General features: G+C 59.4%; 1 protein-coding gene across 5 annotated transcripts in view; it reads right to left on the bottom strand.

Moving 5' to 3' along the window:
• The window catches only part of BCR (BCR activator of RhoGEF and GTPase), a 108,082-nt gene that overhangs the window by 27,869 nt on the left and 55,352 nt on the right, over nucleotides 1–24,861 (bottom strand). For 3 of the 5 annotated variants that reach the window (XM_089894789.1, XM_022551501.3, XM_089894786.1), the window contains exons 3-15: nucleotides 24,314–24,418; nucleotides 23,789–23,974; nucleotides 18,496–18,603; nucleotides 15,601–15,661; nucleotides 14,352–14,404; nucleotides 11,956–12,096; nucleotides 7,791–7,912; nucleotides 6,605–6,773; nucleotides 5,324–5,443; nucleotides 4,657–4,732; nucleotides 3,262–3,366; nucleotides 2,616–2,690; nucleotides 1,159–1,256 (exon numbers count right to left, since the gene is read on the bottom strand). In XM_089894789.1, coding sequence (XP_089750915.1) covers nucleotides 1,159–1,256; nucleotides 2,616–2,690; nucleotides 3,262–3,366; nucleotides 4,657–4,732; nucleotides 5,324–5,443; nucleotides 6,605–6,773; nucleotides 7,791–7,912; nucleotides 11,956–12,096; nucleotides 14,352–14,404; nucleotides 15,601–15,661; nucleotides 18,496–18,603; nucleotides 23,789–23,974; nucleotides 24,314–24,418 — 1,419 coding nt within the window. The remainder of the gene's footprint in view (nucleotides 1–1,158; nucleotides 1,257–2,615; nucleotides 2,691–3,261; nucleotides 3,367–4,656; nucleotides 4,733–5,323; nucleotides 5,444–6,604; nucleotides 6,774–7,790; nucleotides 7,913–11,955; nucleotides 12,097–14,351; nucleotides 14,405–15,600; nucleotides 15,662–18,495; nucleotides 18,604–23,788; nucleotides 23,975–24,313; nucleotides 24,419–24,861) is intronic. The other 2 variants (XM_089894787.1, XM_089894788.1) reach the window with 2 other exon arrangements.

The following is a 24,861-nucleotide window of genomic DNA, read 5'->3' as shown; positions in this document are numbered from 1 at the left end:
ATTACAAGTGCCCCACTCTGCTGTGTCAATAGTGGCGGGGGAGACAGGGACAGGGGAACATGGAAAATCTCTGTCCTTTCTGCTCACTTTTGCTGTGGACCTAAAACTGCTCTACAAATAAAGTCTATCTGAAAGGGGAAAAAAAAAAATCGATCCAGGGAGGTGACCTAGGCGAGAGAGGGACCTGGGAGGAAAGAATTCTCCCGTAGACACTCCAAGGTGTCTACTTTCTCCTCCATCACCCCTATGAAACCTTCAGTAAATGCTGCATTTCACACCAGTGCTTTTGCAGGCATGGGTTCTTGCTGGGGAAGCAGCGGGGAGGGGAGAGCAAATATTTCTGAGCCTGAATGGGAGTAGGGAGGGTGTGTCTGCCCAGAATCTGTGCGGCCCTGGATAATCCATACACACACAGCCAGGGTGGCCGCTGGGTGGCCTGATGCTCTGAAGCTCCCCCGACCCCATGCTCGGTCCCTCGAGCCCCCAGGGCTGCCTCACACCAGAACCCTCTGCATAGTATCCAGAGCCCTGCCCTTGTCACCTCTGCTGGGTCACGGCCCTCTCGCTCTCCTCAAAGCCTTCTTCGATGGATCCACCTGGCTGTGATCCCTCCTTGTCACAGCAGACACCAGCCCTTTCCATACGGGCACCCAGAGCTATAGAGCTATAAGGACCAGGTAGTCCGTTGGCTCCCTGTGCCCCAGTCCTATGGAGGAGGCACAACTAATAATCACAGGAGTGATGCTGAGAAAAGAGACTGGGGTTCCCTCCAGCCCAGCGAGGCCCCACACACAAGCAGAGCCCCAGCTTCCGGACACTGAGAGGGTCACAGAGCCGAACGCTCATTCCAGTTTCTGAGGAAAAATGCCATGGAAACCTCCCAAGGAAACACTGAACAATTAACAAAGGCCTTAGTAACAAGAAGCCCTTCTAAGTTCTTTTTCCAGATGCTTTGTCAGCAAAAAAAGTTTCTTTGTAACTGGGTGGACGGGAGTGGAGAATTCTCAGGAACATGGAGATAAAATCTCTATCTCTTGGCATGCCCGGTCCTCCAGGAGATTCCGGGAATGCTGGCACCGTTGCCTGCGGGGAAGCCCTTGGGGTCACACTCTCTCCCTGGAAGATGTTCCTCCCGATCACCCAGAAGTCGGGCCTCACCTCATTCCAGTTGGGCTCAGCCGTGTCCCTGTAGACACGTGTCTTGGCTTTATTTACAAAGTAGCCAAAGGAATCCACCTCCAGGGTGCAGTACAGACCTGCAGGAGAGCGACACAGAGAGGATGACCATGTTTTCCCTTATTACCAATGTTTTTTATAAAAGCAGGTGTTATTTTCTAAATCATAAAACACACCGCACAGCATGTGGGATCTTAGTTCCCCGACCAGGGATCGAACCTGTGCCCCCGCAGTGGAAGTGCGGACTCTCACCCACTGGACTGCCAGGGAAGTCCTTGGTTTTCTTTTTAAAACAAGACACCAAACCAGTGGCCGCCAAGGTTAGCAGCACCTCACAACAGTGGGCAGAGAACCGGCACCTCTCAGAACATTCGCTCCCCTGCTCACTGACAGCAGCTCGGTGCTGGGAGAAAAGTGGGTGCAGGGGCGCGGCGTCCATCAGTGTACTAATAAAGTTAGCACAGGGTAAAATGAAAAAGTATTTGTATTCAGACTTATTCACCTCTAGTTAGTGAGACAATTTATTCAACAGATATTGTGTTCCATTCTTTTTTATTAAAAAATGTCTTTACTGAGGTATGAATTGTATACCTTAAAGTTTACCCACTTTAAGTGACCGACTCAATGCTTTTGGTAAGTTTACAGAGGGGTGTAATCGCTACCACTATCCAATTGTAGCACATTTCCATCACCCCTAAAAGATCTCTTATGCCCATTTCTCCCATTCAACCACAAATCTGTAAATTTGTTTATGTCTATCTGAATCTCTTGCTCAATTTTTAAAAACTGGGTTGTCTCAAGCATTGCGTCATAAGAGTTCTCTATATGTTCTGGATACAAGGCCCTGATCACATACACACAGTTTGTAAATATCTTCTACCCTGTGGCTCGTCAGGAATTTCTTGTTTGGTTTTGTAGCAACAGTGGGAAGGTCAGCAGAACGGTGCCTGCCCTGTGTCCTCCTCCGAGGGACCCTGAGAACTTGGTGCCAGGCTGACAGGTGAGCGTCTGCTGTACCTGGGCTGAAATGCTACCAGCCCTCACCACTCTGACAGCTCAAGTGGCTGGGAGAGGTGCCCCCAGGGGGAAGTATTAAAAGGGTATCCCTCTGGCTCATCAGAGCGGCAGAATCTCCTCTGCTGACCAGGGTCAGGGTGCCGGCCCTCAGCCTCCTGGCTTCCTTGGCAACCTAAGGCAGCGTTTTCGGTCTATAGCAAACCCCAGCCCCTGCAATTGCATGACTCGCCTGCAGGGGGCAGCTCCCCAGCTCGCAGGGTCTGAGCCAGGCGCTGGCAACAGCAGGGTCCACCCAGGGAAAGCAAGTCCACACCCAGTGGGCGTCAGCCAGCGCCGCACCTCCTGGCGGTCAGCTGCTTCTCTGGTCCCCGCACCCTTCGGCTCAGTGTCCGGCCGCCTTCCTCCCCAACCCAGCCGCTTACTAGAACTCTGCTTAAAGCCAGTGGCGGAGTGGACGATGACATTCAGGAACCCGCAGAGCCCGGGAGAGTCGTCATCTGTGCGAGAGACCAGAGAGGTGAGCGTCCGCCCTCCTGCGAGGAGCAGGCAGGTGACAGGCTCTGCTTCAAGGTGACCCTCATGGGGCCCCGTGTGACTGTCACTTGCTTAGCAGGGGACAAGGCAATGTCAGGAGCAGAAACACACCCATCGTGGCCTCTGTCTCGGGGACCTTAGGATCTAGTTGGGTTCACAACATGGGCAAACCAGGGACCGAGAAGAGACGTGACAGGTTCTCGGGACAGGAGAGGGTCGGGGAGCATGCCACGTGGACGGGGTGTGTGTGCCTGAGTGTGCAAAGCACACCCCTGTGTGTGGCTGCATGTGCACGAGTGTGTGTGGGGGCGGGCGGGGGGATGGGCAGCGGGGCCCAGAGCACAGAGGGTCTGAGGAGTGGCTCGGGACTTGGGGCCAAGTCATCGGTCTTCTCGACCACCCCTAGCCCGTCCCGTCCGCATCCCGGAGAGGCCGACAGGCCCTCAGCAGCACACCCAGCCTTGAAATGGGCGTCTCTGGTCCCAAGATGGCACCAACAGCAGGAAGGGGTGGCGGCCCGGGGGCACAGCCCACCTTCTTTGTTCATGGTCAGTGGGATGCTGTGGACGGTCTGAAGCTTGACGCACGAGTTGGTCAGCATCTGTAGCTCCACGGACGTGAGGGAGAAACTCTTGAAACCTGAGATGGGGGCACAGGCGCGCCAACTGGTGAGTCTGCCCAGCTCTCGGACTCCCCAGGACCCCACGGGGTGTTCTCAGACGCACCCCCGTTGGGTCCTCAGCACACCCTGGTTAGGAGGACCGCAGGGGCCACCTGCTCCCAGGGAGAAGCCGGTAAGGGGCAGGTGAGGCATGGCCCCGGGGGGCCCAGGCTGGGCTCGGAGGGCTGCAGGAATCTTTGCACAACGCTCACAAACACAGGGCCGCCCACCACCTTGGCACGGCCTCAGGGCAACCGGTTGCGAGGGGGTGGTCTGGGGCACCTTCCTGCGGGGCTCTGTCCCCTGCTCCCCCTTCTCTCCACCAGGTGGGGAAAGGGGATTATTTCTGAGCAGACAACACATGCTGTAAATGGTCTGGGCCCCTGGTTACAACAGGACACCTGGGACAGGAACTCTGGCAGGGCCCCAGGCACTGGCCGTCAGAGTCACCAGGAGCGCCCGCCCGGCCCCGGAGACAGTGGCACTGGGGTCTCAGCACAGGCACGAATGACAACCCTGGGGGGACAGACGCTCAGGACAGGGCAGAGGCGTGCGGAGCCCCCAACCTACCTTGGGGGGCACACAGGGCACACGCAGAAACCTTTTAGCAAGGATGGCTCGGGAATCCCAAACCGTATGGCTGGGGACAGAGGAGGGAACCAGGCAGCTGCAGCCCCAGGACCTGGGGCAGGGTCTGCCGTCCCACCCTGAAGGCTGCCAGGCAGGACGGGGCAGCTCTGAGCTGAGCAGAAGGAAAGAACCGCTAACGGAGGGAAGCGCCCAGAGAAGGGGCCACCCAGAGGGGAGTGGGCGCCCTGTCCTGACAGCGGTCAAGCACAGGGGGGCAGGGCCAGCACAGCGTGGCTGCCCAGGTGGGCCCAGTCGAGGGCCGTATGGCATCAGCACCTGCTGGGGTGTGTGGCAGGCCTGGGGGGAGGCAAGGCGGGTGGGCCACGTGCGTGGCAGCCTCGGAAAGGCAGCAGGGGTGCAGGGGGGCCCCCGGGGGCAGGCAGGGAATTCAGAGAAGGCCAGGGGAGGGGAAGGGGGTTCATGGAGGAGGTCAGAGGGCAGGCGGGGGGGCACAGAGGGCAGGGGGCCCTATCAGGACAGCCCCTCCCCCATTATCTCCCGTATTAGGGCTCCACGGCACACTTCACTTGGGTAAGAGTTCCACTGTCCCTTGGGGAAAACAAGGTTTGAGACCATGGGAGGCGACCATCCAGCCCTGACGCTCCCAAGCCCACAGCCTGGGCGCGCAGCCCACTCACATTTCTTCTGCTGCTCCCGGATGTTCTCCCTCCACTCGGCCCGCTCATAGTCGGATGAGATCAGGAACGTGTAACTCTGGGGGTGGGGGAGAGCACACCCGTTATCTCCACCTCGGCTGAGCGGGTACCCAGTGGATCCAGGGCTCCGTCCTGGTCACCGCGTGGAGCCTGCAGCACGCCCACAGGAGGCACGAGCATCTCCGCGCTGCAGGCCGGCGGAGCTGGGGCGGCTGCGCTCACAGCACTGCTCGTCCCTCCCTGCGCCCTCCGCCCCTCCTGCTGCGCCTGCGTCAGGGCGTGACGAATCAGAGTGTAGGGCCACCGGGGTCACCAGGTGGGACCTGCAGAGGGGAGGGCTGATGCCTACAAGCTGGGCCCATGACGCAGAGGCAAGACTCCCGCAAAGCCCACCGGCTGCCCCCCGACAAGTGCATGATGCCCGTGGAGGGAAAGGCCCCGGCTACAGAGGCAGCAGAAGCCACTGAGGAGAGCTGTCTCTCTGGCCCAAGAGGTCCCGGACAGCATTTCTGCACCGAGGGCTGGGTCTGCACAGCCCTGCAAGCCCCCTGCCCTATTGAGACGCCCTGGAGGCCCCACCACCTCCCAGCCACAGGGGCTCCGGCCCAAAGCCCCAGAGAGCGGCCTGTGTGCCACGCTGGGCGCTCACCTTGCCGTTGCGGCTGTGCACGCGGAAGGCCATGCTGGGGGACATGAGCAAGAGCAGCGACTCCTGCTCCGAGAGCTTCTTCCGCAGCCTCTCGATGGCCTTGCTGCCCTTGTTCGCTCTCTGTGGGCAGAGGGCACGGTCACGTTTCCAGCCCTGGCCCAGCGTGGCCCGCTCCCACTCTGCCTGCCCCATCACCCCTGATGCTTGGTCCGTGGAGGACGGGAGACCGTCTGGCGGCCCAGCGTGGACAGGGTCTTGGCCACAGCGTCCAGGACCGGCATAGACTGCCGGACGTGCTCAGCCCATCCTTCTTAAGGGATTAAGTTCTTCCTCTCACAAACCTCCCTTTTTTCACTTGCTCCAAACTTAGACAATGTGAAGGGGCCTGTCGTGACCCCAAAGGCCCCTCCCTGCTCCCGGATCTGCCACATTTCAGCATCAGGTCCCCCGGGAGTGACTGCGAGGGTCCTGATGGAGGGTGACATGCACCCCCAGGACCTGGCTAGGAAAACTCTCCCTGCCGCGTGTCATGTTCCTCCCTCCTGAAGCCCTCTGTCCCCGGGGGAGGCTGTGCTACCTGCCACTAGGCAGAGGGTATGGCTCGGATGGGTGAGTGGTGGCAGAGAGCTTGACAGCCCCGCGGATGCAGCCCTGGCTCCCCTCTGCCTCAGGACACTCTGCCATGGGGGCCACGGGTCCGTCGGGACGAATAAACAACCCAGAGTTCATGCCGGTCCTGGGGCTCCTGTGCTTTCCCCATCCTGCGGGGTTTGCAGTACAGAAGGTTGGGTAGGGTGAGGGCTGAGAAGGACCCCTGTCCTGCTGCACCCACCTCAGCAGGGTGTCCCTGGACATCAACCTTCTGGGGACCCACCTTGTCTTTGGCCACTGTGAGGCACCAGCTCTGGCCTGGGCTGACCCTACAGGCGAGGGGTTCATCCTCACTGTTCCTCCAGAACACTGTTCCTCTCCAGAAACAACCAGGGGCCTGCTGGGTGCAGTCCAGACCCCGTGGAGGGGCCGTGTTTCCCCCCAGCCTGGGATTCGCTCCGGATCAGGGCAGTTATAAGAGGGACAGAGGGGCACCTCCCCCTACCCCATCCTGGATGGCTCCATGCCTGACGGGAGGCCTGGCACTGCGAGGGCTCACAGGGGTCCCAGCAGGTCCCAGAGACCAGAAGTGGGGTCAGATGCCCTGCAGAACTCGCCCGCCTGCCAGCGTGAGGGGATGCTGCCCACTCGAGCTGCAGAGCCCGGCCTGGCACCACCCCCCAGCCCCACCTTCTCTCTCTGGATGTCACTCTTGATCTGGGAGATCTTGATCTTCATGGCATCCAGCTCCTCATCCAGCACCAGGGGGATGTTGGGTGTGGCCTCCGAGTCGTCTACTGTCTGGAAGCTGAGATCCGTGAGCGGGATGTACCATTTGCAGTCGTATTGCTGGGTTTTGCTGGGTGGGGGGAGGGCCAGGTTAACAGGCTGACCACCTTCCTTTGCTTAAGTCACTGCTTTCGACTCTGGAGAACCCTAAGCTCATGGCCACGAAGTTTACCTGACCTTCAAACTCTGCTCATGGTCCCTGAGACAGGCCGGGATAAGGCCACAGGCAGACACTGGCGACCCAGCCTCGGTGACCCCTGGGGAGGGTCATCGTGCACGTGTGACCCAGGCCCCACGGGTCTGACAAGCCCTCATCCACCCTTCTCTGTGCTGACGGTGGTGGCTCATAGGCTCCCTGACGCGGGAGACCACCTAGGCCGCCAATGACAGTCAGGAGAGGACTGCAGACACGTCCAGAGCTGCAGAGTTTGAGGGGCTGCAAATCTACCCGGTGTAATCCCTCCCTCGACAGATGGGGAAACCAAGGCTCTCTTCTGATTAAATCCACTCAGCGTGGCAATGGCAGAATGGGGTGAAGAGCCCAGTTCTGGTTCTTCCCAACGTGACCTTTCCTCCATTCCAGCCACTGCCTCCCACCCCCCGGCCCCCCACTGCTGCAACCTGTGTGGTCTAGTCCCTGGGGGTTTGGGTGGGGTCTGCAGGCCAATGCTGAGAATCACTGAGAAGCCACCATGATCTCGGGGAGACAAAATGTAGGGATCACCTAGTGATGCCCTCCAAGGACAGGGGAGGGGCAGCCAGGGTCCATCCCCCACCTGCACCTGACCCTGCAGCCCCCTGACCTGTCTGGGTCACGACATGACAGCCCCTCAATTGCACCTGAAGTCATAGTCAACAGCCTGGTCACCCACCCAGACCCTGAATGTCTCCAGATTCCTAATGACGAACTTTGACCTTGAGCCTGGCATCACGTCCAGTTGGAAACAGAATGTAGCTTAACGAGAGCAGCCTGGCAACAGGTTACGACCTCTCGAGGCTCACTGGAAAGGACACCAGGTCTCCTCCTGTAGAAACCACCCCATACCCCGGGGACCCCCCTCTCGGCCGGGGCCGCACCGCCACTCACCCTCCGCTCTGCTTCTTGAGCTTGGTGCACAGGAGCAGGTCAGTGAAGAGGAAGACGTGCCGCAGCTTGCGGGCCCCCTCCACCAGCTCCACCATGAAGCTGTCCTTCAGCAGCTGTCGGTGCTGCAGGGGGCGGGGGGCTGGTCAGGGCAGGGGCGGCCTGGGCCTCCACGCCCCCGACCTCCAACCCTCACACCCACTTCCCAGCGCTCCTTCCACCTCATCCGCCCGCAAGCACACACGCCAAATGCCTTGCTCTTTGTTCATCAGAGTTCCCAAACCCCAGACAGAGTCACAGCCACTGGCCTGGAGGCCGGAGGAGTCATTGCAGCCAAGGCGATGGGAGAGCCCCTCTGAGCAGGGAGGCCCATACATCCCCAGGACAGGCCTGGAGACCCAGGCAAGAGGCCAGCCACGTGGAGAGGGGACGTTCTTGTACGGGGACCGTCAAGGCTCAGATAACAAGAGCTTGGGGCTCAGCCTAGAGGGGACTGCCTGGTAAGGGGGGAGGAGACGGGCCGCGAGAACTCCAAGAGGGGGCAGTCACGCTAAGGGCTGGGCCTGGATCTGAGGGCATCAGGAGGCTGGGCAGGGGTCCCCCAGCTGGGACCCCACATTCTAGTCCTTCTGAGGTCAGTGTCCACTGATGGTAGGGGTCCACATAGGGGCTTTACACCTCTGATGCCCACCCCTGACCCTGAGGCATCCTCGAAGGAGCAGGGAGACTAGAGACACCAGTCCCCAGCAAGCCCTGTGCCTCTCTGCCCCTGGTGGCTTCATCTGAAAGACAAGGGATGGTCCCATGGCTCACAAGTTTCCAGGGCACATGGAGGTAAGTCGGTAATTCAGTGGACAAACAGTGCCTGCCACCTCATCCGGGCTGGCGCTGTGCTGTGCCGAGGACACGGAGACAGGATGAGAGGCTGCCCCACGCACGCCCCGGATGTGCTGTGCCAGCACGTAGCCTGTCATTGGATGTGACCCTCCTGCTGTGGGTGAGTCCTCGTGCCCACTTCGAAGATGAGAAGCCTGAGCCTCAGGGAGCTCCACCATCCACCCCAGGCAGCACAGGGAGCGAGCGGGGACACTCGGGGGTCTGTGCTCAGGAGGAAAGAGACCAGGTGCTCAATGGGGACCCTGGCCGCCTGGCCTCAGAGAAGGCCCCCCAGAAAGGGCAACTTCCCACCCCTCTCTGTGATGGCCTGGGAAGGGTCCGGAGGGTCAGGCACACACACCACAGGGGGCAAAGACCCACAGCGTCTGCCTACCCCTGTCACCCCCCACAACAGCCCCCCCCCAACAGGTCTGGGCACCTGGCTCCACTGCCACCTGCCGCCTGAGGTTCTTCTCAGGGAACCTGTGCCTCCCTGAACTCCCCACACACTCTCAGCAGGAGCCCCCGAGAAGCAAATGCAGCCTGGGCCAGGCCCCCCAACACTCCCCCATCACCGCCATGCGCAGCTCGGCTCACAGCAGCCGGCCAGGCCCTGGCACAGAGACTGGATGATTTACATGGGTGCCGCCAGTGCCAACCAGACCATAAGTGGGAGGGCAGGAGGGCTGCCCAGGTGCCCAGGCCGTGACCCATCGTCACTGCCATCCCCCGCCTGCTGTGGGCATAGGCAAGCCCCGCGTCCGCACCCATGGGAAGCACAGAACCATGTGCACCTGGGGACACGGCCATGCAGCACTGGAGACCTGGGCAGCCTGACTGCGGGGTCTGTGCCGGGGGGCAGGTCCTGGGACACTGAGGTCCTCGAGGAATGCCCCCTCGGCAGGGACACGCAGATGGTCTTCCAGCCCAGGAGGCAGGACCAAGGAACCTTCTGTGAGGCGGGGGGACTGCAGTCCTTTCTGCACACAAAGGAGCTGAGCTTCTGGCCACTGCCAGCAGAGGGCCCCCGACGTCCAGCTCAGAGGTGGATTCGTCCCCTCTGTCAGCAGGTCAGAATCGTCCAGGGTCCCAGCCTTGATGGAGCCCCCTGCAGGCCCTTCCCCTCCTCCCCGCCGGGTCCTGCCGCTCACAGGTTCATCCAAAGTCCCACCCCAGCCACCAACTTCATCCTCCAGAGGCCACCAGCATCACCCTGGTACTTGTGGCAGCCCCGTACATCCACCCATCCGTGGTAGTAGACACGGGCTCAGACGGCAGCCCTGGGGGGCTCTGATGGGTGGACTCCCCATGCACCCCTGCCTGTGCAAATCCTCATCTTTCCAGGAGAAGCCCCCCACCCCATGACGTCCTGGCCTGAGCCTTGCTCTGTGCTGCACCCCGTCTCCGAGGGCCACACGAGGTGCGCAGTGCGGGGAGTGGACGGTGTGGCTGTCCTCTGAGCACAGCAGGATTTTCTCACCACAAGCTTCCCCATCGTGGCAGATGTCCTCCCTCCCAAGGAGGCCCCAGGCCTCACTTCTGAACCCCAGCCCACCCTGGGGTCCTGCAGTGGCTCAAACAGAAAATGCGCAGGTGGGCAGGAAGGGTCTCCCAGCTCCAGGAAAGCAGGGCCCCCAACCACGATACTGGCAAATCCACGAAGGGAGCCTGGACCCTGGCCCAGGGGTCAGGCCTCATTCTGTCTCTATCTGTGGACCCCAGCCGCCAGCTCTCGAGGACGCCCCAGGCAGTGGTGTGGGTGTGGATCTGCCTGAATCCTGGTCTAGCCGCCATCTATCTCCCTTACTGTGCTCCTAACGGAGAACCCTGAATGAAGGCGCGTGCGAGTCAGACTCCCGACCTTTCAGGGTCACCGGCCTTTCTCCCCCATTCGTGGCTGAGGCACCCAAGCGATTCCCCTCAAGGAGCAGACACCACAGGTCAACAGGACCAGATGCTGGTGGGGATGGGGTGGGCGCAGGTAGAAGCCCTGCCCCCATGAAGCACCGGCCCCTACACACTTCCCACTCAGGCGCCCCGGGACCCCGACCATGGGTCCACAGGTGCGGGCTCAAGGGCCTGGCTGACAACTGCCAGGCGACATCTGATTTTCCTCAATTCCTGAAGGCAGCTGCTTCCAATGATCCGAAGAGCAAGGAGGCACTTCTCCCCGGGGAACCTAAGTGCAGCGGGAGACACAGGCGCAGACTCGGCACCCACAGAAGGACTCGCACAGCTGCTTCCCAGGAGGGCGGTGCTCTTATAAAGGAACTGCCTGCGAGAGAGCATGGTGTCCCAGGAGGGGAGACCAAGCAGCACGAACCCGATAGGGACAGGAGTCTTGGCGGAAGCAAATCCCGAGTCTGGTGAGACCGTGTGAACTGCAGACAAGGGAGGCCGAGCACTCAGGTACCACTTCCCACACAGGTGTGGAAGCACAGGGCTGAGAGCAGCCTGCCCGCCAGCCCCGAGTCCTGGAGGGTCAGCCTCGGCGCCGCCGAGCACCTGGCACACTAACGGGAAGAGGAGTGGCTCCGAGCGGCAGCTACAGTAAGGTTTGCTGCCAGCCCACGTGTTGCTGGGCCATACGGCTCCTGTCCCTGCACGAGACCCCAGAGGCCGCGGGTCTGCCCCCCCGCCCTGCGCCGCGGTGCCGCTTCCAATGAAAGATGCTCACACTAGACACCGCCCCTGACTGACACACCTCTGCCATCTCGCTGCAAGCTGCCTGGCACTGGCCTGGGCCCCTCCCGGGAAGGAGCGGAGGTGGCAGGGGTGGCGTCTGAGCCCCTCTGTTCCACACCCTGTCATCTACGATGTGCAGAGAGATGGAGACTGGGAGGGGCTGTCAAGAGACGGAGGGAGGAGGGGAAGGAGAGCCCTCCTGGCCGAAGAAGTCAACCACGTTCGTTCTCCAGCCTTCTCCGGCCGCAAACACAAACCACACCCCCCTCCCCTTCATCCGCTTTAAAGTCCTTAAACCCACTGTTAACTGTATGTTAATGAAAGAACACTCAAGAGGAACCGAGTGGTCCCCAGGCACACAAATGCCATCCTCCTTCTCACCGCTCTCCTTAGCTGGGGACCCTGATCCAGCAGGGTGTGCGGTGCCCGGGACATAACCCCCCCCGTGAGGCCCGCACCCCTGAAACCACACCCCGATGCCCTGCACAACGGCCTGGGTTCACCCTGCCAGTGTCAAGGGCCCCCAAGTCCAGGCGTTTCTGTGTTGGGCTGAGCTGTGCGGATACAGTGGGCCCCACGCCCACCTCTGCTCGGCCGCCATGCTCACCTCTCCCTTCTTCACGGTCATGGACTGCCGGCGGGGCGTGATCTCCTCGTTAATGCTGGACAGGAAGTTCTGCGAGATGCGGAGGGCGTCTTGCAGAAGCAGGTGGTCGGGGTGGCCAGAGGGGGTGTGTTTCAGCAAGTCCTGCATTGGACGAAGGATGGAGTCAGAGCAGCCCCGGCATCTCTGCTGTGAGAGCCGCAGACGCGCTGGGTGTGACCTGGGGCTGCCTCTCACCATGGCTTGGGCTGCGCGGCAGCACTCGTATGAGCACTGTGCCGGGAGCAGGCCCCTAACGGCGCCCCACAAGCCTATGCTGTTTGCACGTTGCAGAGAGAGGCTCCACGCTACAAGTCTGGGGCAGGTTTCTCTACCCGGGCCCTGGTGACTTGCAGGGCTGGTTTTGGTGGGGGCTGTCCGGGCACTAGAGGATGCTGGCACCATCCCTGGCCTCTGCCCATTCGATGGCAGTGGCGCCCCCTCACGTGTGGTTGTGACAAGCAAAAACTTCCCTGGACATTGTCACAGGTCCCCTGGGGCAGAACCCATCCTGGTCCGCCGGTCCACGTGAGGTCAGGAGAAAGCCCCTGACCTTCCCAGCTCCTCCTCTTTTATTTATTTTATTTTTTTTTTTGCGGTACGCGGGCCTCTCACTGTTGTGGCCTCTCCCGTTGCGGAGCACAGGCTCCGGACGCGCAGGCTTAGCGGCCATGGCTCACGGGCCCAGCCGCTCCGCGGCATGTGGGATCTTCCCGGACCGGGGCATGAACCCGTGTCCCCTGCATCGGCAGGCGGACTCTCAACCACTGCGCCACCAGGGAAGCCCCCGGCTCCTCCTCTTTTAGATCAGAGCCTGAGAGTCCTTCTCTACTGCGAATGCACGTAATTTGTGCTCAAAGTCTACGGCTTCCTGGTTCAGAGAAACAAAACCCTCTTAGCTCCCAAATCCTACAGCAAAGAGAACCTGGGGAGATGAAGTAAGCTCAGGGGAGGCTCTGGTGTTGGAGATCCCAGTCCCCCCCCACCACTCCTGGTGGCTCTGGCTTCCCCCTGCCAGGCCTGGGCTCATCGTGGTGAGGGAACCAAATAAAGGATCTCCAGGACTCTGATGGGCCACCGGCCTGAGCCTCCCAAACCGCAAATCTCAGCTTATCTCCCTCCATCCAGGAACTCTTAGTCAGAGGATGGTAAGAAGTTCTGAAACGTGCACTGCATGGAAAACCACGCAGCTTAAAAATGAACAAGGCAGAGCTGTTTGGGCCAAAGTGGGACAACTGCCACAATATAACATTAAGGGGTAAAAAGCCACATGTGGAATGGCATGCATGGCACAACACCGTCTGAGTGATTTAGAAAGATGCCACGTGTGTCGGCATAAAGATCCTTGTGGTGGTGGCTCCTTTGTGCGGAGGAAGCAAGACAGGAAACGGACACTTCAAACACTTCTGTGACTTGGTTGTACATTTTAAAAAAAATGTGCATGTCGGGCTTCCCTGGTGGCGCAGTGGTTAAGAATCCGCCTGCCAGTGCAGGGGACCCAGGTTCGAGCTCTAGTCCGGGAAGATCCCACATGTCGCAGAGCAACTAAGCCCGTGTGCCACAACTGCTGAGCCTGTGCTCTAGAGTCCGCAAGCCACAACTACTGAACCCATGTGCCACAACTACTGAAGCCCACGTGCCTAGAGCCCGTGCTCCGCAACAAGAGAAGCCACCACAACGAGAAGCCCGTGCACCGCAACGAAGAGTAGCCCCTGCTCGCCGCAACTAGAGCGAGCCTGCGCAACAACGAAGACCCAACATAGACAAAATAAATAAATAAATTTATTTTTTTTAAAAAATGTGCATGTAAGACTTACTCTAAATACAGACAAATAGGATCACCTGGCAGGACTGGGGGCCTTTTTTTCCCTGCTTTTGTTTCTCAGTATTATGACGGCCACTTAATAATGTGCAAGTGACTCCCCACTGCCTTTAGGAGCAGCCCCGCCAGGTGGGCCTCCCTGCACACCCTCTCCGCACACGTTCTTCTGGCTAGAGAATGTGGTCTGACCACAGCCCCGGGATGCACCTGCCATTGGTGCCCCAACCTGTGTGCTATGTGTCCCGCCCTCTCCCCCGGGGAAGCTTCTCCACCCGCAAGCCTCTGTCCATGGGGGAAGGGATGCTCCCTACCTGTACCCGCTCTGATGAGGTATTTGGAACACCTGGCGAGCCTGCTGCATTCCCCCCTCCCACCCCCAGGAGCCCAGGGATGGCAGAGGTGCCTCACTTCTGCATCCTCAGTACAGGTGTGTGGCAGAAAAGGGGGCAGGTGGGCAAAACTGACAGATATCAGTGTCAGCCCCAGGACAGAAGCCAAGAACCCCAGGGCGAGGAGGCCCCGGGCCCGAGGGACTCACATGCAGGACCAGTGTGCTCCTCGTGACCCGGTCCACAGGCTTGTAGAGCAGGGCTGCGGAGAGACGAGAAGGCTGACCGCCCGCCTGCCCACCCACCCTCACTGCAAGGGTGGAGGTGGGGGCAGCCTCAGCCTCCACATTCCCTGGGAACCCCACCTCCCCTCCGCTCAGTGACAAGGTTGAACCCGATGCATTGGAAGGTCGGGAACATGGCTGTGAGCCTTCAGTCTGTGACATCAGTGCCAGGTCCAGGGCTGGTCAGAACCCGAGCCCTCGTGGCTGAGTCAGCAGCAAGCATTCGAAGGCCTCCGTGTTGACGGCCCTCCGGCCTGGGGTCAGGGAGCTGGCCAGCACTCTGGGGAGGAAGCGCCAGCGCAGATCCCAGGCCGGGGCGTGCGGACCAGCACGCTACTCTCCATGTGTATCCAAGCCTGATGCTGAGATGCGGCTCTTGGTTTTATAAGCGTTTTTGGACCCCTGGACGCCAGCAGCATGGAGCCCCAAGCGGCCAGGGCCATCCCCGCTTTTCCATGGTGGGCACAGCCCATCACGGGCACAGGCGCTTCATGTGTTCTCACATGTAGGGTGCAGCTCCGCCCATAACCCCCACGACTAGTGCAGGGCATGCACTGTTATCCCCATTTTACAGAAATGGGGGAAACAGGCTCAGAGGGCGGTGTAGCTGTGGCCCCGGCCCACGTCTGCTGTTCTCTGTGAGCGTAACTCCTCCCAAGACCCTAACAGCCAGAAACGAGAAGTACCTTGTTGCTCCTGAGCTCACTCTGCCCGGAGGGATGAGGGCAAACACAGGCCCGGGAGCCCGACTACTTGGCCCTGACCCCTGCCCAGCCACTCTGAATCTGCGTTCTACACGGTCCTTTCCACCCTAAACCTGTTTTATCATCTGAAACAAGGGAAGACAAGAGCCTCCTGCAGGGCCGTTGGGACAACAAGATGACACTGTAAATGCCCGGCAGTGCCCGCTTTGTGGGCTTCCGATAACTCCCACCTCTTCCTGGTTCCCTGCCCCACCCCCACCCCCCATTGGTGGCAACAGGTCCTGACCGTGTCCCTCCGCACCCACCACGGCCAGCGCTGCTCCCTCCCCATCCCCCCACCCCCCACTACTGGAAATCTGGAGCAGCAGAGGGGCCAGAGTGTGACCCAGCTGGGCGCCCTGGCTGCTCCTGTCTGCTGGCAGCGGCCGCCACCACAGGGGCATGCAGGGGCTTCGGCACGGAGAACTCACTTTCCAGAGAGTTCTTGGTCGTTTGGTCCTTGGCATCCTTGTTGCTTCTGGCTCTCAGGTTCTGCAAAGAGAAAAGCACGTTTTCCACAGGGCAGATGAAGCAGCTCTGATGTGTCAGCGAGTTCACGGTCAGGAACCTTCAGCAGAACTCCCACCCTCCTCTCACCGCTGAGAAGCCCAGATGTGGCAAACCTCAGGGCTGTGTCTGGGCCACAGCCTGCAGAACGGGGCCAACTGAGCACACGCTCGCCCTGGATGACGCTGCTGACATTAGGATCAGAAATTCTCTATTCTAAGGGGCTGTCCTATGCACCCTGGGATGTTGAATAGCATCCTATGGGTGCAGCAGCACCCTCTCCTCCTGCTGTGACAATCTAAAACGTCCCCCGGCATTGCTAAGTGTCTCCAGGGGACAAAATCAGCGCTGGTTGAGAACCTCTGACGCAGAGGATCCTGCAAACCAAGGCAACTGGCAATGCCCCTCCCGGGTGCACGGAGCAGCTTTCTTGGAGCAGTTAAACAACGTGCAAGGGGCTGGTGGGTCAGAAAGAAGAGCACTCAGCTTCGGGGAGGCCAGGGCAGGCCGCTGGCATGCACTCTGCCTCCACCCCAGCCTCCCCTCCCCTGACTTTGCAAACGCCCTTGCCCAGGAAGTAAGCAGCGCTTTTTAGTGGGTGGGTCATTATTCAACACAACCGTGTCAAAGGCACTGCTGATTTGGTCCAAGGTACCAAGAGAAATGTGGATAAAAGGTCCCTGTGTGCCTGAAACAGTCTCTGGAAAGAAGCTGTGGTTAATCCCAGTACGAGACTTCTGAGTGAACAGAAAACACAGCACAGGAATGGGAAGGGGCCTGGAGATGACCATCCCAACCTCTCAGGCTGTGGGAAACCTCTTGGGACTAGAAAACATAGTGTATTTTAAGCTCACGAAGGCCAAACTCACAATGCACCTTGGTGCCTCTCCTGAGAATCTAGCTCCCCTCAATAACTCCTCCATCCATCTGCCTCAGCAGCTCCCAGAGGGTGGGCGGGGGGATGAGGGGGCGTGAGAGCTCAAATCTGCAGAAATTAGGTGCCGCTCACACGAGCCAGGGCAGCAGCCCACGCGCCAAGGGCCCCTGGAAGGTGCGATGAACGTGGGCACCTTGAGCATCTCGGGGCTCTGGGAGGCCTGCCTTGAGAAAACTTACAAGTTTGGTTTAACCCCACATTTCCCAAACTGACTAGACTCCGGAAGCCCTTTTCACATGATTCCTGTTACCTACTTTTTATCTGGGGAGCTCGAGCTTGCAGAACCCATCTCAGGCAACTCCAGTCTGACTGGACACTGCAGCACACCCATTTCTCAGGCCAGTCCTGGGAGACATGAAGGACCACTGCTCCACCCTGCCTGTCCTTGGAGATGGACATCCAGTCCCCATGGCCGAGCTCTGACCCCCCAGAATGCAACTCCCCACACCTCTAAATGGCCTGCTTCTTCTGCGTCCTTTTGGTCATTTCACTGTCTGTGTGGCTCTAATTTCTCTGGGTCTTTTTTGAAACATGGATGGAAAACCAAAGTGGATACCACCTGATGGTAAAAGTTTCACAGAACCGGCATTTGGCCGCCCCGAACCCCGTCCTGCTGCCTGTGCCTGTGCCTGGTTGGTGGGACCACGTGACTCCCGGGTGGTATCCCACCATCGCTTCCTCCCTCCTCTGTAGACACCTGTCCTGGTGGACGTGAACTTGGCTCCATTTAACCATAGCCTGCTCTTAAAAGATTATGACTCTAATTTGTCAAAGTCGCCTGGGACTTGGCGCCAGCATTCCAGCTGTTAGGAGTATGCGGGCTGCTAGTTTAATGAACTAAAGAGAGGAACAGACCCAATGCTGCAGGCAAACGAGGGCAGCTTCAGAGGGAAGTGTGGAGCCAGCCTGCAGCCCTGGGTGCATGTAGCCCGTTACCAGAGGCACCAGGTGGGGAGCAGGGCACCCACGGGCTCTGGGGAACGGTGTGGCACGTTATCACCATGGGAGACGCCGGTGCTGGGACCCACAGGGCCCAGCCCCCGTGATAAATTATAAAACAGCACAAATCCCCTGGAACAAAGCCCAGGTGTGACAGTCGGGGTACGAGCGTATCCCAGCAAGAGACCCTCCCCTGACTATTTCTAGTTTCCGTTTCTCTTCCTAAAGCTGGGGTTTCACTTGGAGGTCTTCCCACCCAGAATCCTTGTTTGGTGGGGAAGGCAGGTCAGGGCTCTGAGGACTACAGGCCTGGGAAGAAGAAAGTATCATTCAACTGCCACGGGCAGAAGCAGGATGGAGCGGGGCAGGGAGGACCTGGCATGGCCACCAGCCCCTGATGGCCGCCCGTCTTGTGCATCCAGGGGCCTCTTCCGAGGCCCCTCGTGCTAACACTCCAGGGCTTGAGGTTTCAGAGCCCCCGGGCCGGTGCGGTGCCCAGCCTGCAGCTTCCTCCCACGTGGGCCGACAGAATGCACACCAGCCCCATCCCCCGGGCCGGCTGCAGACCCCAGAGGAGCAGAGCATGATACCTCCCCACCTGCTCTCCATCCGCAAGGTGCAAAGTCGGCCTCAGGACTCAAGTGTCGAGACCTCTGTCAATGGGGCAGAACTATGGACACCCCGAACTACACACAGACAGTGCAAGTCTGTCCGCGGTACCCCAGAGCTGGGCCCTGGCTGCTGGGGAGGCAGGGTGCTCCTCGGGCTGCTCTGTCTGTCTGCTCATGACAACCCACAGGCATCTGGAAACAGAGTTGAGGTTCACAACCAGACCTTAGTTTGCTGTGCCTTGTTCTGCCGGCTCACGGTGTGCCAACGACCAGCCCACAGGCCACCCTCAGGAGGTGGAGGGGCGCACCTGTCTGAACAGTGTCACACGTACCTCAGAGATTTCTGCAAACTGAGCGTTGGCCTGACAGCACTTCTCAGCCGTTTCCATGGCAACTCCATAGTTGTCCACAAAGGCCCGGTACACACCCAGCTGGCTGGCCTGCAGGGAGGAAGGAAGAGAGTGTGGGACAGGTGTAGGGCAGGTGTGGGGCAGGTGCGGGACAGGCGGTCTCCATCCCTCTGGGTAACGGGCTTCTATGCACAGCTCTGGGGGAAGCCCAGGTGCAGCAGACAACGCAGGGCTGCAGGAAACTCAGCTCCTCCAAGCTGTCACCGCCTCCCACCTGCTTCCCCTCCCCACGCGCTAAGCACACTTCCTTCTTCCAAAGCGACACGTTGAGAAGTGACTCACAGCCCCGGGCGGGTAGCAGTTCTCTTCATCCTCCCACCCCACTCATTTAAATGAGGCCACCAGCAGCAGCTGAAGCTCCAGGATATCAGTGAACGTGGATGAGCGTCTCCAGCAGGTGGGATGCAGCAGCCCCTTTGCATCCTGGCAGCGGGAGACCTCAGTGGACCCATCCCTGGCCTGAGGGGCCACTGCTCTGCTCCTATCTGATCTCTTCAGACACGCAAGAAACACTCAGTTGAGCTGCCCTTGGAGAAGAGGGGCTCGCGCTGCCCAGACATGAGCCCAGCCCGGACCTGGCAACGGGGCCCAGGTGTCACGCTACACACCTGGCAGGTGGGAGACCTCTGCTGCCGGGTGCAAGGCGAGAGGTGTTTGTTTGTCCTGTTCTCAACCAAAGGCATTAATAGAGTGTCTCCTCACTCGGCCTCCTGCTCCGACACTCAACTGAGTAAAGACTTCCATGGTTGGGGGGAGGTGTCCTGTGTGCAGCCACCACCATTGCTGGGCCCCAGGTCACCTCCAGAGGCAGCAGGGAAACCCCGGCCTGGGGTGTAAGGGCAGACGCCGTGACCTGCTGGCCGGGCCTCCCACTGCAGCCGACCAGGAGCGGGAGGACTGAGGCTTTTGCTGATCCTGGTGTTTGGTCTGCATCGAACCTACATTTTATTTCTACGTGCATTTGCATTTATACTGAATTTTATGTTTCTTCAGATGGCAATCCCAGATGCCCCTGGCACTGTCTGGTCTTCTGGACTCGCTCCTTGAGGGGGCTGCGTGTGGGCCTGGGGGCGCGAGAGAAAAAGCAGCAGCTGGAGGAGGCCCTGCTTGGCCCCACTGATTACCTGGACGAGTCGCTGCCATCCGGTCGGACCCACGGCCCTGCCTTCTCCCCCTCCCCCTCCCTCACTGAGCGTCTCCCACAAAAACAAAGGCCCTGCTTGAGGCACTGTCACCTCGAATCATTCAGACACAGCGCAGCCGGCTAGCAGGAGACACACGATGAATAAGTAAAGCAACAAGTAATATGGCAGATGGCTAAAGGCAGAGCAGGTGAGGAGAAGAGCGGGGCTGCTTTAGATACTGTGGTCAGGGCGGTCTCTCTAAAGAGGCAACGTCTCAGCCGAGTCCTGAGGGGATATCACTGTTGAACTGTGTCCCCTCAAAATGCGTATGTTGAAGCCCTAACCCTGAGCACCTCAGAATGTGACTGTATTTGGAGATGGACCTAAAGAGGTGATTGGGCAAAAATGAAGCCATTCAAGTGGGCCCTGATCCAATCTGACTATAGGGGCTTTATGAGAAGTAAAGATTAGGACACAGACACAGAGGGACGACCACGTGAGGACACAGAGATGACGGCCTCTACGCGCCGAGGAGAGAGGTCTCGGGAGAAACCAGTCCTGCTCACACCTGGATCTCAGACTTCCAGCCTCCAGAAATGGGAGGAGATAGATCTCTGTTGTTTGAGCCACCCGGACTGTAGCAGCCTTAGTAAACTAACACAGGGTCTTTGGGAGGAGAACCCCTTTCATTACCTCTCCTGCCCCCTCTTCCAGGAGCTCACATCTTCCACGTGATTTTTGAGAAGTTCCGAGCAATTCATGCACTAATCAGAGCCCGAGCTGCGCCGATAAACCAATGGAGATCACGTGCCCCCCGATGTGAGGCACCGACAGGACACGGCATCACTGCAGTGTTTTGTTGTTTTTTTTCCCCGCCAGAAGCGCAGAAGCTGAATCTATTCCTGAAGAAACATCAGACCCAAACTAGAATGCAGGCTTCAGAAAAATGTCAAGGTTGTGGAAGACCAGCAGAGGTTGAGAAACTGGTACAGATGGAAAGAAACTAAGGAGACCTGACAACCACGTACATCTCGTGACCTGGACTGCATCCCGACTCAGAAGGAAAATGGCTACAAAGAACACGATGGCTAACTTGGGAGAGATCTGTAGAAGCACTGCATATTAAATAATAGTACCACTCAACTGTGAACCGTCCTCCGATGGAGGACTGTCCTGTGGGTTGTGGAAGAGCACGTCCTTAGCAAATACACGATGAAGTATTTAGGGGTAAAAGGGCAGAGGGATCCGCATTTTATTCTCAAACTATTCAGCATGTGTGCGTGTGGGGGGGTGGGGGTGGGGTGGGGGGTGTGTATACAAAGGAGAGAGAAAGAGATAAAGATTAAAGATTAAGCAAATGTGGCAAAGTGTTACAATCAGTGCAAAATGTTACAATTGGTATATCCGGCGCACACCCAGTTCTTTGTGCTATTCTTGCAACAATTCAGGAAGTTTGAAATGATTAGAAACAAAAAACCCGAGCTGATAAAAATTCAGCCAGAAACAAAGCCCCCGGATGGGTAGCAATAACCCACAGCCCCACAGGAAGGGGAGTTAAGGCGCCGTCAGGACAGGGCTTCCTAGCTACCAGGTGTGGCTCACGAGTTCCCGGGTAGCAGAGGTACCAGGGCTGGGGCATCACAGGCTCCTCGGGTTCTAAGACTCTCCTAGCTGGGGAGCCTGACCCCGCTGTGCTGATCTGAAAGGGACGGGGACGGTGTCTGTCTGTCCTTGGGGAGACCCAGCGCCCGGCCCTGGCGGCACACACGTGAATATGCAGCACGTGGTTCCTGGGGCTCCACTTCCCACCGCGGCCCCACCTCTCTCCCCACATCTTTGCGCTGCAACATCTGATACGTGAAGGTAGTTCAAGGACACCAGGGAAACCAGAGGAAACTTTCCAAATTCTGGCGTTCATCAGACTATACATTTTTTTTTTCAGTTTCCGGGTGACTTCAGAGAGTTACTTGGGGAAGAGCGTGGTTGCAGTTTCTGCCCACAACACAATTCTTCAAAGATGTGGGCTTCAACGATGGGGAGCACCTGCGTCAAAACACAGCCTTCCGCTCTCTGGCCACGGGAAAGGGGTCGCGGGCGGGAGAGTCTGCAGCCCGAGGCGGTGGCCAACAGGAAAGCCACACCCGGGCGGAACGCCGGAGCCCAGCATGAGCCAAGACAGGCCTGCGGTGGGCCAGCTGGGCGTCTGGGCGGCCCAGGAGGGCTGGGGGCTGGCGTGGCGGTGGGCCAGCTGGGCATCTGGGCGGCCCTGGAGGGCTGGAGGCTGGCGTGGCGGTGGGCCAGCTGGGCGTCTGGGCGGCCCAGGAGGGCTGGGGGCTGGCGTTCTTTCACCGCGTGCTCTGGGCACTTAGAGAGGGCCCGGTGACCTTGGCCACCCCACCCCCAGAGGACCGGCTTCCCTCGGGAGGGAGAACACTCCAGGGAAAGAGCACAGGAGACCCGGGCAACCCTTTAATCAGGATTAGGGGTCCTCAGAGGTGGAATCTCGGTCACCCAGGCCTACCCAGCACCCGCCTTCAAGGGCATCCCAGGATGGGGGCTCGCGGTGCTGGGAGGTGGCCTCTTTGCTGCCCCTTATATAGAGACATGCCCCACCAGGCTCCACCTAAAGAGACTGGCTCCCCCTTTAGACCCAGAGGTGGGGGCCTCCACACACATGAACCTCACACCTTGGAAGACAAACATCTATCCGGCAGCTCCATCTGAGAGTTTTCTCCATCATCCTCATTACCCACGTCTCAGTTCAGTGTTCACCCGAGCCTGGTCCCTTCCGGGGGTGGCCTGGCCAGTGCCAAGGGGTCCACCAACCCGCTTCATCTGATTACTAGATTTTCCCAATCCCATTGACTTTTTAAAAGCCGAATCCTTCGCTCCTCACGGGCCCCGAGGTCAGCAAATGGCCAGAGAAGGTCCCTGACCTGCCCCCATGGCCGCCTCTCCCTCCCTGTAACCAGGGATCCAGAGCTACATCTGCCGAATGGACTCCCAGCCAGTTTGGGCCCACTGAGCCCTTGCAGAAACCCTTGTTCTGTCATCCAGCACCACCCACCCTCCAGTATTATGCCCCTGAAGGCAGGGGCAAAGCACTCTTCCTGGAGGCAGACAGACCAGGGGTACTGTCTGGGCAGGTGACCTCCTGCCCCTCGGCCTCCTCACTTGCACGGGGTGGAGGTGGGACCTGCCTGGTGGGGCTGCCTCAGCTCAGCTGAGACAGGGCACCCGCAGGCCCCCTTGAGCCCCCTGATCAGAGCTGAACCCACTACCCGGGGACCAGATGGCCTCACGGTCCCTCGGTTCACAGCCCGGCATGGCCGTCCCCAGGTACAAACCAGCCCTCCTGCCTTCCTCCAGCCTGTCCACAGGACACATCCTGATTCCTGTAAGGATCCAGGGAGCTGCTGTCACAGTCGCTAGCATTAAACATGCATCCAGGTCCCCAAAATGGCTGCGGCGGGAGCTGGGGCCACACGCAAGGCCTGTTCTCACCACTTCCTCAGCTAGGGACCCCCGGGGGGCCCAAGGGCTCCTCTCGCATGACCCTTTTAGTGAACAGCCTTCCCTCCCCAAACTTCTTGTTTTTTGTTTTAATTCTTGATTAATTCAAGAGCCTTTAATTCAGAGAACTGCAAAAATGATATAAAGTACAACAAACCCCCGCTGTCCCCACCTGTGCTTGCCCCTCCAGGCTCCGCCTGCCCCAGTACCCCTGCCCAGAGTCTGAGTCCTGTTCCCAGGGCAGCGGCTTCTTTGTGGTCCAGAGGGGACCAGTCTGGAGACTGGGAACCTTGAGTAAAACTGAGCAGACCCGGAAAGGACCAGAGATGTCACTGGGGCCAGCAGAGGGAGGGAAGCCTCGCTTTCACGCGGTCCAGCAGTGGTGCTGTGGCGGCACTCCCTCCCCACAGCCCCCCTTCGGCATCCCAGGCAGTAAGATGTGTCCAGGACGCTCCCTCCCCGTCATGCCCTCAGCAGCCTCGCCCGCAGGTGGCACCAGGCTCAGGGAGAGGCCTGGCCTCCGCCCGTCACCCCGTCACCCCCAGGAGGCTGCCGGGTCTCTGCTCCGGGTCACTCACCAGCTTCTGGAAGAGGTCGCCCACGCGCTGCTGGTGGCTCCACTGCTGCAGGCGGGGGAGGAGCCCGTCGTAGAACTCCTTGTGGATCTCATAGAGCTCAGGCACTTTGAAGAAGATGGTCTCGATCTGCTGGCTCGTCAGCACCGGCTGAGAGGTGGTAGCAGCAGCCTTCAAAGGCTTCATGGGCTGGAAGAGGGCACAGGTGACTGGCGGGGCGGCACAGGTGTCAGGGCTCGCCACTTGTCAAGTACATTGTGGTCACGTGACACACATGCTTTTATTTTTTTAAATTCCATTAACAATACAAATTTAAAGCCAGCTTGGTTTGGTACCCGAGTCTTTCACTGGCATCCACTGCCCCTTGGGGAGGCCCAACCTCCACAGAGGTGGCACGTCCTGCCTGCCCACAGGTGTGTCGAGGATCCTGGGAGGGTGGGCTGCTCCCAGGCTGACCTGGGACCTGGGACGTGTGAGCAGGGCTCGCCAGGGCCCATCCTGCCCGCTCGGCCCCTGCACCCCCCTCACCAGCAGCAGCGCCTCCAGGTGGCTCAGGTAAGTCTCCTCGCTAGCCAGGATTCCAGACAGGACCCATTTCCTCATCTCTGAGCCCTTTTCCAAGTCCAGCTCACTCTGCAGGAGAAACGGACAAAAGTCAGACCTGGGGGAGGGTGCTTGAGGCGGCCCCTCTCAGAGAGGAAGCCAGCTTGTCAACCTGAGGACAAGCTTCCCGAGAAGGTTCCAGGTGGGATTAAATTAGGAAGGCATGGGGGTCCCGGCATGGCAGCTCGACTGTGGTCGCTGCAAATTCTGGATGGTCATCCAGCTAAGCCAAAGGCCACCCTTGGTCTTGAGAGCTGAGCAGGGCGGGCAAGGCCTCTCTCCACACCTTCTACCCGTGACCGAGGACTGGCTGTCCTGGAAGAGGCTGAGCCCAGGGGGCGTCGGGCCCCCCACACGGCCACCCCGACTCCTTCCACAGTTCCCCTCTCCTCTCCCAGTACCTGCCTCGCCGGCCTCTGTGCCACTGCCACCAGACCCTTGGACCGATCAGGCCCGGGCAGCACCGCCTCCCT

The sequence above is a fragment of the Delphinapterus leucas genome, chromosome 14 (assembly GCF_059928025.1).
Source record: "Delphinapterus leucas isolate spDelLeu-1000000601 "Yukka" chromosome 14, BTC_Dleu_Yukka2, whole genome shotgun sequence".
NCBI classification, from domain to species: Eukaryota; Metazoa; Chordata; class Mammalia; order Artiodactyla; family Monodontidae; genus Delphinapterus; species Delphinapterus leucas.
Note: the sequence above shows the minus strand (reverse complement) of the source record. Positions and strands in the feature narration are given on the sequence as shown.